Source organism: Rattus norvegicus, chromosome 17, assembly GCF_036323735.1.
Source record: "Rattus norvegicus strain BN/NHsdMcwi chromosome 17, GRCr8, whole genome shotgun sequence".
Lineage (NCBI taxonomy): Eukaryota > Metazoa > Chordata > Mammalia > Rodentia > Muridae > Rattus > Rattus norvegicus.
Window position 1 is genome coordinate 38250955 of NC_086035.1, and position 14971 is coordinate 38265925.

Consider the following 14971-nt stretch of genomic DNA (forward strand, 5'->3'; position numbering starts at 1 on the left):
CTTATGGATAGTTCAATTCTATTGAACTTGTTTGTTATTAGACTAAAAACATGCTCACAAAATAAGCTACTTCAGATATATCTATCTCCTTGATACAATACAGCTGATGAATAGCAACATTCTCAGGCTTTGGGTTCATTAAATTGTCTACCTTCATTCACTGTGACCTAACATAATTATATGTGATTTTCAAACTTCAGAATGTTACATGCATATTACCAAAGTGTGGATCCATATGATACTAAAGGGAAAGAAGAGACTTTCTTCAATTTTCACACTGAGTCTGGTATTTCTAAATAATTACATTTTATTTTATGAAAAGAATTCCATTACAGCTCTGAATACACCGAGAGGCGAAAAAGCATTACAAAAGTCTGGTTCAACATTGGGTGCAAGACTTCAAAAGGTGGACACTCCACACTCATTCTTAAAGACAACTCGGCACCTCAAGACTTTGAGATAAGTGTCAATCTTATGGATGTCCCTTTTAAAGCAGCGGCACAGGTTATAAATGGCAAAAAGATGAGTGTCTTCATCAGATGACTGCAAGTCTTTGAGTCCAGACCAGGCAGGGAAGTCAAAATTTTCAAAATTTTCTTCAACTTTAGCCTGAGTCTAAACATCAAGTGGAAAGGTATTATTGACATTATCCTGTTCTCTCTCTCTCTCTCTCTCTCTCTCTCTCTCTCTCTCTCTCTCTCTCTCAATGATGAATTCTATAGAGCTTAGTAGGTGTCCAGAAATATAATATGACTCTCATAACATAGAATCCAACACTGTCAGAAGCTAATAGCTAAAATAATTTCTACAATAGACAGTCATATATACATATATATATATATACATATATATATTATAAAATGTAGTGAGAAGGCTACACCAATCCTTTCCCTTTGAGTAGTTTTATATGCACTCAGTATTTCCCTTGATGTGTTCTTTATACCATATTTACTCAGGTAGAGCGTCCTGATGCTTTTCTTCTTTTCAGATATATCCATATTTTGTGTACTTTATTGAATCTTTCTACAAGGTACAATCAATACAGGAAATGATTGTCATACGATCTTCTGAGTGCCCAAACTATCCAGGAAAATTACAGTCCAAATTACTCTGAGGCACAACAATTTTCTATGGTAAGCAATGTTCTGTGAACTTCTTAGTAATTATCCTTTGATGTGAGTATTTCAAAATTCTTTTGCATTACTCAATTTACCAATTGCATATATAGCATGAACAAAGGCATTCAAAACAACAGCTTACCCTGTTGTATAAGGTCTGAAGTCCCTCCAGAATTATAAGATTTTTGTCCTTCATATCAACAGCTTTTTTCCCCATACTAACAGAAGCTCCCGGAAGAGCAGTCACTGCAGACACCAAGTGTTTCAGAGGTTCTTTCCAGGAAACTGAAACATTGATGATTGAGTTCAGGAAGTCTTCAGTCTAAGAAAATATTATTGGACACCACATTAAGCTAAGTGACATAGAGCTGAATAGTTAGCTGCCTATGGTTTCTTCACAAAAGAAGCAAACCGCAGTATATTTTTATTAATAATATATGTTAAAGGTTTCATATTATACAAATATTTTCATTCTAAATAAATGTTGTATAAAGGTATATTTTCAGCTTTGGAATTCCACTTTGCTAAATAAACCTAAGTAGGTCTTAATATTTCTTTCAAAATGATGATATTGGAGTTTCTATGCATTTTACCATGTGGCCTAGTTAAATCTATTCTCTTTGATTTCTTGCTTATCTGTGAGTAAAACAGTTCTATAGGGCTTGATAGGTGTCTAAAAACATGACTCTCATAATTTTCTCATAACTTTTCAGTTTACGATGTCAACACCGACAGAAACTAATGGCTCAAATAATTTCTACACTAGTTACACAAATTGATTTCTCATATTCTTGTAACTTTTATTTAGAATATTAAAATATGTTCACTGAAATTAATTGTTTTCCAAATTTTATTTTTCAGGTATCTGCGTGATTCACATCCATTGGTTCTAGGGAAGTTTTTTATGTATTGACATGTGCAGTAGAAAAACTATTACAGAACATTACTTTAATTCAAGGCATCAGTAGAAATCAGAATGAAATTTTGACTAATAATTGTTAGTGCAGTTCCAGGGTAATTCAAAATAAAATGTTTTTATTTGCTATGAGGAATCCTAGAGATTATGAAAACAAAGACCATAGAGAAGTGCAATCAGAATTTCAAAAAATGTTTATGTTTAGGAATGAAACAAACAGGCCAGTACTGGTCAACATGATGCTAGGAAAATTAGACAATAATGATGAAGAATGTATGCATGACCTGAAAGAAATTTAAGATAAATTCTTTCTTGACATGCAAATGAAAAAATTTTATAGTGTCCTCAAAACAATAAGCTATTGTTTATCATCATTGAATATTTCCATGCCAACAGAATGCTATGTGTATTGTCTAGAAAATTCAGTTTGTACAAATGTTTTCTTCCATTTCTATTTCTATTTTTCTTTATGTAGTAAATTATTTCACAGAGTATATTATATATGTACTATATATGTATTATTATACTTGTATTAGTAATACACATATGACTAGAGAATAGATTATGTGTAGGAAGCAAATTTGCATTTTAGTTCTATGTAAACCAAACTCTGATGTTTATGACAGGTAGTCAAAGGGAAGAGATCCTAGCCCATATACAGTAGATGTTCAGAGTTATCAAGATCCCATCAAAATGGAAGTCATCCTGAGATCGTGTATAGAGGAGTCTCTTAGAAAGCTGATTTTCAGTTAAGAAATATATGAAGACAGACCAGTCAGGGAAGACTATACAAATAATAAATGAACAGAAGTAGTCCCACAGACTGTAGAAACTTAGTAAGAAAGTATTTCTGCTGCTGGAAGGCAGAAGATTTTTTGGTGTCATACCCACATATACAACTTGGTTTGTATTTGCTCTTTTATGTATATAAATATATTTAAGAATGAGTGTCCAGTTGAGAGAAGGGCTTCCAAGGGGACAAAGAGACAGTTTGCTGGACAGTTAGAACTAGGGAAAATGTGAATTGGCAGTGATCTGACTTAGTGCTAAAGTTATCAACTATATGATGCCATTATTTTCTGACACTTTCATCTATTAATGCTGAGATTATCACATTTCTCATGGCCTTAATAATCATATATAGCAAAACTAGCAAAACTAGCACATATGGAACATTATTTGTTTGGCAAAACAAAACAAGGAAGAAACCTACTTTCATTTCATGGACTTCCTCTAGATTCTCTGGAGTATGGATGGAAGCAGTGTGACACAGGGGAAGTATCCTGTCTTTCATCCAACTTCTCTTGGCAAAATTTATATCCTGAAAGAAATTAAACGTTTTGATTCATTTGAGGTTTCACAATTTAATGGGAACATACATGATCATAAGTTCATTTGATAAACAACATATTTTTAAAATTTTAGAACTATGCATTACTTGACACAATGGATTGCTGGAAACATAATCTGCCTACCTTTCCTTTCTCATACATATGAAAACTAAGCTACTGTCCTCCCAATCACTTCCCCCTTAATGTTCTTTTACATTGTCCTTTCTAATGTTATGATTTGTAAAGAAAGAAACAAAGTATCTCCAAACTCCTAATTACTACATCTTTAAGTATCAGATTTCCTTGGACTTTGGCTAAATGTTATAAAATTAATATTATTTTCCAGTTCCCTAAATATCTCATTTTTATTCATAGAAAGATGATGTGCTTTTCAAAGCAGGGATTGTGCCTCTATAACTTTGATATTAAATATTACCAGTGGTGTTCACACAATGTTTGTGATAAATATGCAATTCATTATTGTTGATACAGTCAACAAATTAACCATTAAATTCCAGGCATATTTTAAGGAAATATACAGCTGTGATTAAACTAAGAATTCACAAAAATATATTGATATCAATATAAAATATTTATATTAATAATATGAAAAATGTACTTGTATAAGGTATTAATTAGGAAAATACAAAATTACTTAATTTTAAGTTTCAGACAATTTACAAAAATTAAAGAGTTCTTAGAAATGTTATACTGCTGAAAAATTAGAAGAGAAGATTAAAGAGGTTTAAAAAACACTAGGGAAGGAAACTAAAAATGGGAATATCCTATGGATGTAAGGATGTATATATAGTACATATACTCAGTTTTCAATGGAAATGTGTCTATTGTTTCCTCACTGTCAAGATTCTGAACCAATGATTTATATCCCCAAGGAAGAGGTAATGTATTTTTGGTCTAAATTAGCTCTTCAGTTGCACTAAGGCTCTTTCCTGAAAATGAAAAACCATAATTCTTAGAATCTGTGAATTTTAAACGAGAGTTATTGTATTTTATCTTTGTTTTTCACTATTTGCATGGTTTCCCTTTTCTTTATTCTTTTTATTTAAGTACCTCATGGTTTTGATTTTTTTTAATTTATTCTTTCGACATAAGTAACTTCAATGCAATTCTCCTTCACTAACTATCTCCAGATCAATATGTAAGGAATGAACATAAAGACAGAACCCAAGAATAGATTACCAGGAAATCAAAGTTTCTGTGACAAAGATCAAAACAAGCTGTTATTTTATAGTTATTATAGAAAACTTTACAATATCATTTAATGCTTTGTAATATTTTTTTGAGAATTGAATGAAACTTCACATTCTGCCCATTCTACTTTTGGTATATGATTCTTTCTATTACCTATAATGGTGAAAAGTTTGTAATTGTGTACATGATACATTCCAATTTTATTAGTGTTTGGCTATTTGAAAGACCTTTAAGATAAGAATCCAGAAGCAAGGGCATTACTTACAAATTCACGGTATACATCTGCAGCCATGATAAATGTATTATGAGACTGTTCAACCAAACGATGATATAGGTCATCAGTGGACACAATGGCAGTTGGTTTGGAGGCCACGTTTTCCCAAAGGAGCAAGCTTGACACCAGCAGCAACAGTTGCATACCTGCTGTCAGAGAAACAAACTGAAATGATCTATGCATATGAAGTTACAACAATAAAAAAATGTTGTCTTTTCTGAGGGCTATCGGCCATGTGGTTTGATTTGCTATTGTTTAATAGGTTATTTATTTTCATAACTTGGAAAATACAAAAATTAATGACATTTCTCCATTACAGAACTGGAAATGGAGGAGACCTCTCAGAGTTTGAATTTGCTCAAACATAATTTTTCAAGTAGTTTTAAGCACATAGAATTTTGACTAATCATTGAAATAGAAATCTCAAGTCATTATGTGAACATAGTTGATGTTCTTGAGATTTATGTTTGTTTTTCATTTTATTAAATACATTATTATTGCAATTAATTCACTTTCCTTATATATAAAATTACTTAAGACTTTGGGAATTTGATAGTTAATGGTTAATTCAGATTGATTCAGATAGAGAAAATATTTTGTTTGGTACACAAGTGGATAATAACTTCCTGTTTCTGAAATTGAAGTAATTGGAGTATTTAGTCTTTTAGGTCATTTAATATTTTAATTATCAATAAGCCCTATTACTTTCAATAACGCAAATTAAGTTATAAATTTTGTTGTTCTGGAAGCGTGCTTCATAGTGGAAGGTGTCAATTGCTGGTGCTCCACAGGTACCAGGAACATTATCCCCTTTTGTTCTCCTGTTAATGAAGACAATGTATAATAACTGAGAATTTTCTTGCATCTACAACACAAGGAGAAATCCCACTTGAAAGTCACTGCTCTCACAAGTAATTGAGCAAGTAGAATATAGAAAGTCCTTTCATCTCTCTGTTACCTCTTCTATGGAAGAGGATCAAATATCAGTTCTCCAAAGATGCAGAGTAGATGTAAACACATGGAGCTTTGATTAAACATGAGCTCAAGAACATAAGTCATTATTTGTACATATTTGAAGTTCAAGACTATTTTACTAAACTCAAATCTCCTCCCTTAACCAGAAACATGGTAAAATGTTTCTTTCAAAGACGAGGCAATAGTTACTGATATCAACAGGTCAAAACTGAAATATTTTGGAGGCACTTTGACAAGCACATCACATTCAAAAGTAAATATACACTCCAACACATCATGAACATGTATGCACTATTAATGTTTACTAAGAGGTACATGGATGAATGTCAACTTACCAGAGCCCGAAAGAGTCAAAGTCAGCTGCATTTCTGAGCAGATCCAGGACAGTGTAGGCTCCCAGCCAGGAAATCTGCTTCACCTAAGCTATGTCTTCATTCAACTTTCTGCCTCCTATATATACTACCAGACCGTACCCAAGCATAATCAGAGCTTGGGGCCAGACTGAATCAATGTCTATTGATCAGCAACAAACTTCCCTCAGGGATATTAACACCGTCTTTACATTTAGCACAGTTTTACCTCAATATGTGTCACACTGCATTTCCCCCATATGATCTGGAGAGTTCAAACCATTCTCCAAATCACTAAGATCATCTGGAATGATTGATTACTCATTTTCAGGTCAGCAGGACCTTTCCCCTATACTATACCTTAGTTCAAGATCTTATGTCTGTCATGTCTTCTGGAAAATTACTTAGTATTTCTGGATATAAGGAATGCTTTCAATAATTATATGAACGTTTGTTCCCTCTATATCTACAACAGTCAATTTTTCTAGACTGTTTTATTTCTTCCAATAACCACAAACACTGTAAAATATTTCTCTCCAGAAATTAAACTGAGACATAGAGAAACTAACAGAAGTTGTGAACAAAATGAAATTAACAGATATTTATAGACATGCCATCCTAAAGCAAAGGGATATACTTTCTTACCAGCACCTCATGGTAACTTCTCCAAAACTGATCATATAATCAGTCACAAAACAGGCCTGAACAGACACTGGAAGATAGAAATAACCCCATGCACCCTATCAGATCACCACAGACTAAGGCTGGTCTTCAATAACAACAATAACATATACATGGAAGTTGAACAAGGTTCTACTCAGTGACAAATTGGTCAAGGAAGAATTAAAGAATGAAATTAAAGACATCTTAGAATTTAATGAAAGTGAACATACAACATGCCCAAACTTATGGGACACAACGAAAGTGGTACTAGGAGGAAAACTCATAGCTCTGAGTGCCTGCAAAAAGAAACAGGAGAAAGCATCTGTCAGCAGCTTGACAGCACACCTAAAACTCTAGAGCAAAAAGAAGTAAATAAACCCAAGAGGAGTAGAAGGCAGGAAATAATCAAACTCAGGGCTAAAATCAACCAAGTAGAAAAGAAAAGGACTATACAAAGAATCAACAAAACCAGGAACTGGTTCTTTGAGAAAATCAACAAGATAGATAAACACTTAGCCAGAATAAACAGCGGTCACAGATAGTGTATCCAAATTAACAAAATCGGAAATGAAAAGGGAGACATAAAAACAGAATCTGAGGGGTTGGGGATTTAGCTCAGTGGTAGAGCGCTTGCCTAGGAAGCAAAAGGCACTGGGTTCGGTCCCCAGCTCCAAAAAAAAAAAAAAAGAACCAAAAAAAAAAAAAAGACAGAATCTGAGGAAATTAAAAAAAATCATCAGATCACACTACAGAAGCCTATATTAAAAAAAATGGAAGAATTGGACAATTTTCTAGTTAGATACAGGTATGGAACTTAAATCAAGAACAAATAAAACATCTAAACAAATCCGTAACTCCTAAAGAAATAGAAGCATTTATTAACAGTCTCCCAACAAAAAAGAGCCTAGGACCAGATGGGTTTAGTGCAGAATTCTATCAGACCTTAATAGAAGACCTCATACCAATACTGTCCAAACTATTCCACAAAATTGAAACAGACAGAGCACTACCAAATTCCTTCTATTAAACCACAATTACTCTTATACTAAAATCACACAAAGACCCAACAAAGAAAGAGAAGTTCAGACCAATTTCCCTTATGAATATTGACACAAAACTACTCAATAAAATTCTTGCAAACTGAATCGAAGAACTCATCAAAACGATCAACCATGATGATCAAGGAGGCTTCATCCCAGGCAGGGATGGTTTAATATATGGAAAACCATCAAAGTAATCCACTATGTAACCAAACTCAAAAATAAGAACCACATGATCATTTAATTAGAGGCTAAGAAAGCATTTGACAAAATTCAGCATGATAAAAGTCCTAGGAAGAACAGGAATTCAAGGCTCATACATGAACATAGGAAAAGCAATGTATGGCAAACCAGTACCTAATATTAAACTAAATGGAGAGAAACTTGAAGCAATCCCACTAAAATCAGGGACCAGACAATGCTGCCCACTCTCTCCCTTCTTATTCAGTATAGTAATCTAAAGCCTAGCCAGAGCAATCAGACAATGAAAGGAGGTAAAAGGGATACAAATTGGAAGGGAAGAAGTCAAAATATCACTATGCAGATGATAGTATAGTGTACTTAAGTGACCCCAAAACTTCAATCAGAGAACTACTTAACCTGAAAAACAACTTCAGCAAAGTGTCTGAGTATAAAATTAACTCAAACATATTAATAGACTTTCTCTAGTCAAACGATAAATAGGCAGAGAAAGAAATTAGGGAAATGACACCAATCACAATAGTCCCAAATAGTATAAAATATCTTGGTGTGACTTTAACCAAACAAGTGAAAGATCTGTCAAGAACAAGAACTTCAAGTCTCTGAAAAAAGAAATTGAAGATCTGAGAAGATGGAAGGATCTCCCATGTTCATGGATTGATGGGATTTATATAGTAAAATTGGCCATTTTGTCAAAAGCAATCTACAGATTCAATGCAATTCCCATCAAAATTCCTACTCAATTTTTATAGAGAGAGAAAGAGCAATTTGCAAATTAATTTGGAATAACAAAAACCCAGGATAACTAAAACTATACTCAACAATAAACAAACATCTGAGGGAGTCACCATCTCTGAACTCAAGGAGTATTACAGAACAATAGTCAGAAAAACTGTATGGCATTGGTACAGAGAAAGGCAAATAGATAAGTGAAACAGAATTGAAGACCCAGAAATGAACCCGCACACCTATGGTCACTTGATCTTTGACAAAGGAGCTAAAACCATCCAATGAAAGAAAAATAGTATTTTCAGCAAATGGTGTTGGGTCAAATGGAGGTCAACATGTGGAAGAATGCAGATCGATCCATGCTTATCACCTTGTGCAAATCTTAAGACAAAGTGGATCAAGAACCTCCGCATCAAACCAGGTACACTCAAACTAATAGCAAAAAGAAAAAAAAAAAGTGGAGAAGTGTCTCGAACAGATTGGCACTGGAGAAAATTTCCTGAGCAGAACACCAATGGCTTATGTTCTAAGATCAAGAATCGACAAATGGGACCTCATGAAACTACAAAGCTTCTGTAAGGCAAAGGGCACTGTTTTTAGGACAAAATGGCAACCAACAGATTGGGAAAAGAACTTTACCAATGCTACAACTGATAGAGGGCTAATACCCAAAATATACAAAGAACTCAAGAAGTTAGACTCCAGGGAGCCAACTAATCCTATTAAAAATGGGGTACAAAGCTAAACAAAACATTCTCAGCTGAGGAATATCAAATGGCTGAGAATCACCTAAAGAAATGTTCAACATCTTTAGTCATCAAGGTAATGCAATTAAAATAACCCTGAGATTCTACCTGACACCAGTCAGAATGGCTAAGATCAAAAACTCCAGTGACAGCAGATGCTGGCAAGGATGTGGAGAAAGAGGAACACTCCTCCATTGTTGGTGGGATTGCAGACTGGTTCAACTATTCCGGAAATCAGTCTGGAGGTTCCTCAGAAAATTGGACATAGTAATACCTGAGGACCCAGCTACACCTCTCCTGGGCATATAACCAAAGATGCTCCAACATAAAACAAAGACACATGCTCCACTATGTTCATAGCAGCGGTATTTATAATAGCCAGAAGCTGGACAGAACCCAGACGCCCTTCAACAGAGGAATGGATTCAAAAAAATACAATGGAGTACTACACAGCTATCAAAAACAATGACTTCATGAAATCATAGACAAATGGATGGAACTAGAAAATATCATCCTGAGTGAGGTAACCCAATCACATAAAAACACTCTTGGCATGCACTCATTGAAAAGTGAATATTTCTGCAAACACTTGAATTACCCAAGATGCAAACCTTAGACCACAGGAAGCTTAACAATGAAGATGACCAAAATGTGGATGCTCCCACTCCTTCTTAAAAGTGGAACAAAATATCCATAGGAGGGGATATGGAGGCATAGTTTAGAGCAGTGACTGTAAGAATCACCATTCAGAGCCTGACCTACATGTGTCCAATGTATATACAGCCACCAAAAGTAGATAAGATTGATGCAACTAAAAAGTGCATGCGAAAAAGGACTGGATACAGATCTCTCCTGAGAGACACATCCAGAACATGTCAAATACATAGGTGAATGCTAGAAGCAAACCACTGAACTGAGCACAGAACCCAGTTTGGGGGAAATAGAGGAAGGATTGAAAGAGCGGAGGGGGCTTGCAACCCCATGAGAACAACAATGCCAACCAACCAGAGCTTCAGCGCTCCAACTGCATATGTAGCAGAGAATAGCCTTGTTGGGGCACCTATGGGAGGGTAAGTCCTTAGTCCTGCCAAGATTGGACCCCCTGGGCCAGGGAATATGGGCTATGTGGTGGGGGACACGCATATGGGGAGGCAGAGGGCATGGGGTCTTATAGACAGGAAACCGTGAAAGGGAATAACATTTGAAATGTAAATCAAGAAATATATCTAATAAAATAATGTTTCTCTCACTAGATGAGGTCAAAGTTAGAGCAGTGAACAAGTCTAAACACAATGCTTAGGAGGCAACTCTCACAAGCACATAACATCCTTAAAGCACATTTACCAAAAGTCCACTTTTACTTGTAGATTGTGTCAATTTTAGGTACCATATTTTCACTGTATTACAATAGATTCTTTGTAATGCATAGATTCTTTTATGTGATTTGGAACTTAAAAAAAAAGGAGTTAATTGTCACTCATAATAGTACCTGCTGAACGATGAGTTTGCCTCTTGCCACACTTTGCCTGGCTTGCTGTTGGCTTTACCTTGCCATTGAATTTTTAAATATTTGGGAATTACCCTGAAATATTCTACACAGTGACTTGTGGAATCATGAAACTCATTGCATGTTCTAGTAGATTAGGTAATATTAGTAGCCCAAATCTTTCATGTTACTTGACCAAAATATTTAATTTATTTGGCAATTGGTCTATTTTATTCTGTTATGTAATCTATAACAGTGGAAACAAAATGTGTAAATTTTGGTGTCATGTGCTTCCTAGGAAATATTTCTGGAAAATAAACTGTCTGTGGACACTGAGTATCAATTAACTTATAGATATAGGACTTTTTTTTCTATGTCTGACAAGCTCCTTATTAAATTATACTTTTTACTTTTACTACTATCTATTGATTTTCAAAACAATTTATTAGACGAGTGAACCATTTAAAGCATAGTTCTATTATATTGAGCAATTGCAAATGGTGAGCAACTTTGAGATAAGAATCTGTAAAATTACAAATAAAATTTTAACAAGGTGTGCTGGAATATGAAAAAATATCAAGGTTTATCAACTATTAAAGAGAAAGTTGTTTATGTAAGAATGGATAGGAGAAAGTACTCTAGTTCTACTTAATATAGCATCATTCTGCCTGAACCTTGTCTTTTTCATCTTGGTATGTTGCATTGTTCCAATCAATAGATGAACGCATTTGAGGAGATACTTAGGTACACTATGTGGTCAAGTAGTGCTACATCCTGCTTCGTTCAACTGCACTCATTCTGCCGTTGAGCTCATGTACTACAGGGAGCTTGTGACTATTGTTTGTATATTGACGAAAGCATTTTTATTTAGATTGTCCAAAAATGAATTTTAGATTTCTGTCTTGACGTCTCCAATTCCTTACAATAACTTGTTTGCCTATACTTCGTGCTGAAGCAACCCTTGTATTATATAATCATGAATCTACATGACTCGTTCTCTTTCACATTCTTAATATAAGAGGGATATTACCACAGTATACTTTGATGCCTTAGTACATGCTTGACCTCAAACCAATATTGTGTCATTTGCTTCCAGATACATATGTTTTGTTGTTGTCATTGTTGTTGTTTGTGGGGATTTTTGGAAACATACCTTCTTTCATATTGATTTAATTTAATTGACTTTGCATATTTAGTAGTGAGATTTCTGGATTATCTGCTTTCTCTATTTTAGGCTGTTAATAATACACTATAACAACTTTACTACTGTAATTCCCATAACAATACATTAATCTTCTTTGGCCAAAAAAAAAGAAAAAAGAAAATATACATTTTCTGGTTGCATTCCAGTACGTTCCAACTGAGAACAAATGAGAGGATCATAGAAGCATCCTTCAGAGTGTCTCAGTGAATACAATCAAAGGAGAATTAGTGATCAGTTTCATTCTTATTTGTCCTGTATAAGTTGCTTACTCATCAGAAATACTAGAATCCTTAATTTGTTAGGGATATTTGTATTTCAAAAAAAAGAAAGAGAAATCATGAACAAATTAAAAGAAAGAATAAGGTTGACATAATAAAATGTTTTCCATCAAAGCAAAATTCTGGATCTGTCAACTTTGCTAGTGAAATCTAACCAATACTTGAACAGGGATTTATATTAATTCTTTATAAATTATGTCAAAAGTTAAAGGAGAAAACTTTTCCAAATTCATTTGTGTAGGCCACCATTAAATAGACAACCAAACTGGATACAGTTCACAACAACATCAAAATAGAAGACACAATAAACAAAAAGACGATTTCTATTCATGCAGTGAAAAATTAGTATTTTAAAATATTAATGGTATTGAAAATGGCCTGTGGATGCAATGCTGTCTTAAAATACCAATATCTTTTCTGTTTTATTGGTTATTTTATTTATTTACATTTTAAATGTTGTCTTCTTTCCCAGTTTATTCTCCGTAGCCCTCCTATTCCATCTCCTCTCCCCCAGCCTCTATAAGGGTGCTCACCCACCCAATCCTGCTTCACCCTCCTAGCATCCTCTTATAGCATCCTCCTAGCACATCCCTATGACGGGGCACCAAGCCTCCACAGAATGCAGGGTCTCCCTTCCCACTATTCTCTCTCTAGTATGTAGCTAGAGTGCCCGTATATACCCGTATTTGTACTCTTTGGTTGGTGGTTTAGTCCCTCGGAGCTCTGAGCTCAGAGCACTTAGTTGATACTGTTGTTCTTCCTAGCCAATAGAAAGTCCCAGATGCCTTGGAGACAAGAGGTTTCCAGGTCCCAACAGGTTAACATTAGCCAAAATACCCCCAAAGGGGGAGAAAGAACCTGTAGAGATCAAATACAGTGGATGGGTATGGCTCCCTGTTGAGGGATGGGGCCACCCACCCATCTCAAAATCTTTAACCCAGAATTGTTTGTCTCTAAAGGAAATGCAGGGACAAAGAGTAGAGCAGAGACTGAAAGTAAAACCACCCCACCTATGGATCCTTCCATCTGCAGACACCAAGTCTAGACATTATGGCCAATGCCAAGAAGTGCTTGTTGAAAGAAGCCTGGTAGAGCAGACCCCAGAGAGGCTCTGGCAGAGCCTGGCCAATACAGATGAGTGTGCTTGGAGCCAACCATCGGACTAAGCATGGGAACCCCAATGATACAGTTCGTGGAAGGACTGAAGTGTACTTATTTTTTCCCAACCCCTCTTGATTGTTTAAATAGTGGGATCATCGAAAACCTCTGTTATGGTAACCATCATCCTATGGCTTGGTTTTATTTTTGAGTATACCATTCTCACCTAAATGGTCATGCCCTACTCTGGCTATCAAACTGTCAGTATTTCTTCACTGACACATTATAATGTATCCATCAATTATGTACAGTTTGACTTAGCAGCAATTTCCAGTAAAAGGTGAATTTCTATACCGTCTACCCAAAGTACAACTCTATAAATCGATGGCATTTGAATTTCTTAAAATCCTCAAAAATGTTATCTGCAGTAGACATCAGGGACAGTATGCGGTTACAGCTCATAACCCTCAAGATAAAGACAGATTCTTAGCATCACAGTCATACATAGATCTGATCTAACCTCTAAACTATTTCCTACATAGTTTAAGAAATGTAGGGTCCCCCCGGGCATGGGTGGAAGGAGAAATGTACACTTTACAGTCAGAAGGTAAAGAACCAAATTAAGTTTGTTTTTTTCCTTTAAGATTTGATATCTGATAAAATCATAGAAACTAATATTGTTGGTTTAAAGACACACCAGCACATGAAGCCGCCATCAAAAATAATCATAACTAAGTGTTCGTGTGGTTATTTTCAGGGAGTTTGTTTAACGTGGTCAATTTTCTACTCCGATGTAAGGCTGAGGCTCCAACTATTCCATCAATGCATATTTTACTAAAAGGTTTTTAAAAATGAAAGTAGGTCATATGAGTTTGAGGTAGTCTCAGGTGTTTCTATATCTTTGTGGATATGTATTTATGGATATGTCTATGCTGCTATACATGCCAGAGAATAGTTTTGTTCTCCCTGTCAGAAGTACTGCTGACTTCTTTACAAACAGTATTTTGTAGAACTGCAATCACTAATTAGGATAATCTAAAGGAACACACATCTGGTGATCTTTGTGTTTGATTTTCCCCAATAGGGTTCAAGTGCATGTTACCATGCCAGGTATCTTTATTTCTGAGGATAAACCTTGGGTCATTGTGTTTATAAGGTACAGACTTCACAGACAGAACAATCCACCCACCCATGCTAGTTTTATATGCAAAGAATGCTGTGATTAATGAATGATATAAAAAGGTTTTTTTTTTTTAAAAAAAACTATGTCAGGAACTTGATACATACTTTTGATGATTTGTAAATAATGTTCATTTTATAATTTGGTTGAGTAGTTTGCTTAATTACTTT

At 34.9% G+C, this 14971-nt stretch overlaps 1 protein-coding gene across 2 annotated transcripts; it reads right to left on the reverse strand.

The window, feature by feature from the left end:
- Nucleotides 1-225: 225 nt before the first annotated feature.
- On the reverse strand, nt 226-6255 carry Prl3d1 (prolactin family 3, subfamily D member 1). 2 transcript variants are annotated; one of them, NM_001083940.3, is made up of 5 exons: nt 6162-6255; nt 4843-4997; nt 3248-3355; nt 1261-1440; nt 226-615 (listed from the first exon to the last, which is right to left on the reverse strand). In NM_001083940.3, the coding sequence occupies exons 1-5, from the start codon at nt 6190-6192 to the stop codon at nt 400-402; spliced, it is 690 nt and encodes a 229-aa protein (NP_001077409.3). In that variant the 5' UTR covers nt 6193-6255; the 3' UTR covers nt 226-399. The 2 variants fall into 2 exon arrangements, with proteins under 2 accessions (NP_001077409.3, XP_008769893.1); XM_008771671.3 differs by having other exon boundaries at nt 290-615; nt 4843-5000; nt 6162-6253.
- Between the last annotated feature and the right edge of the window lie 8716 nt (nt 6256-14971).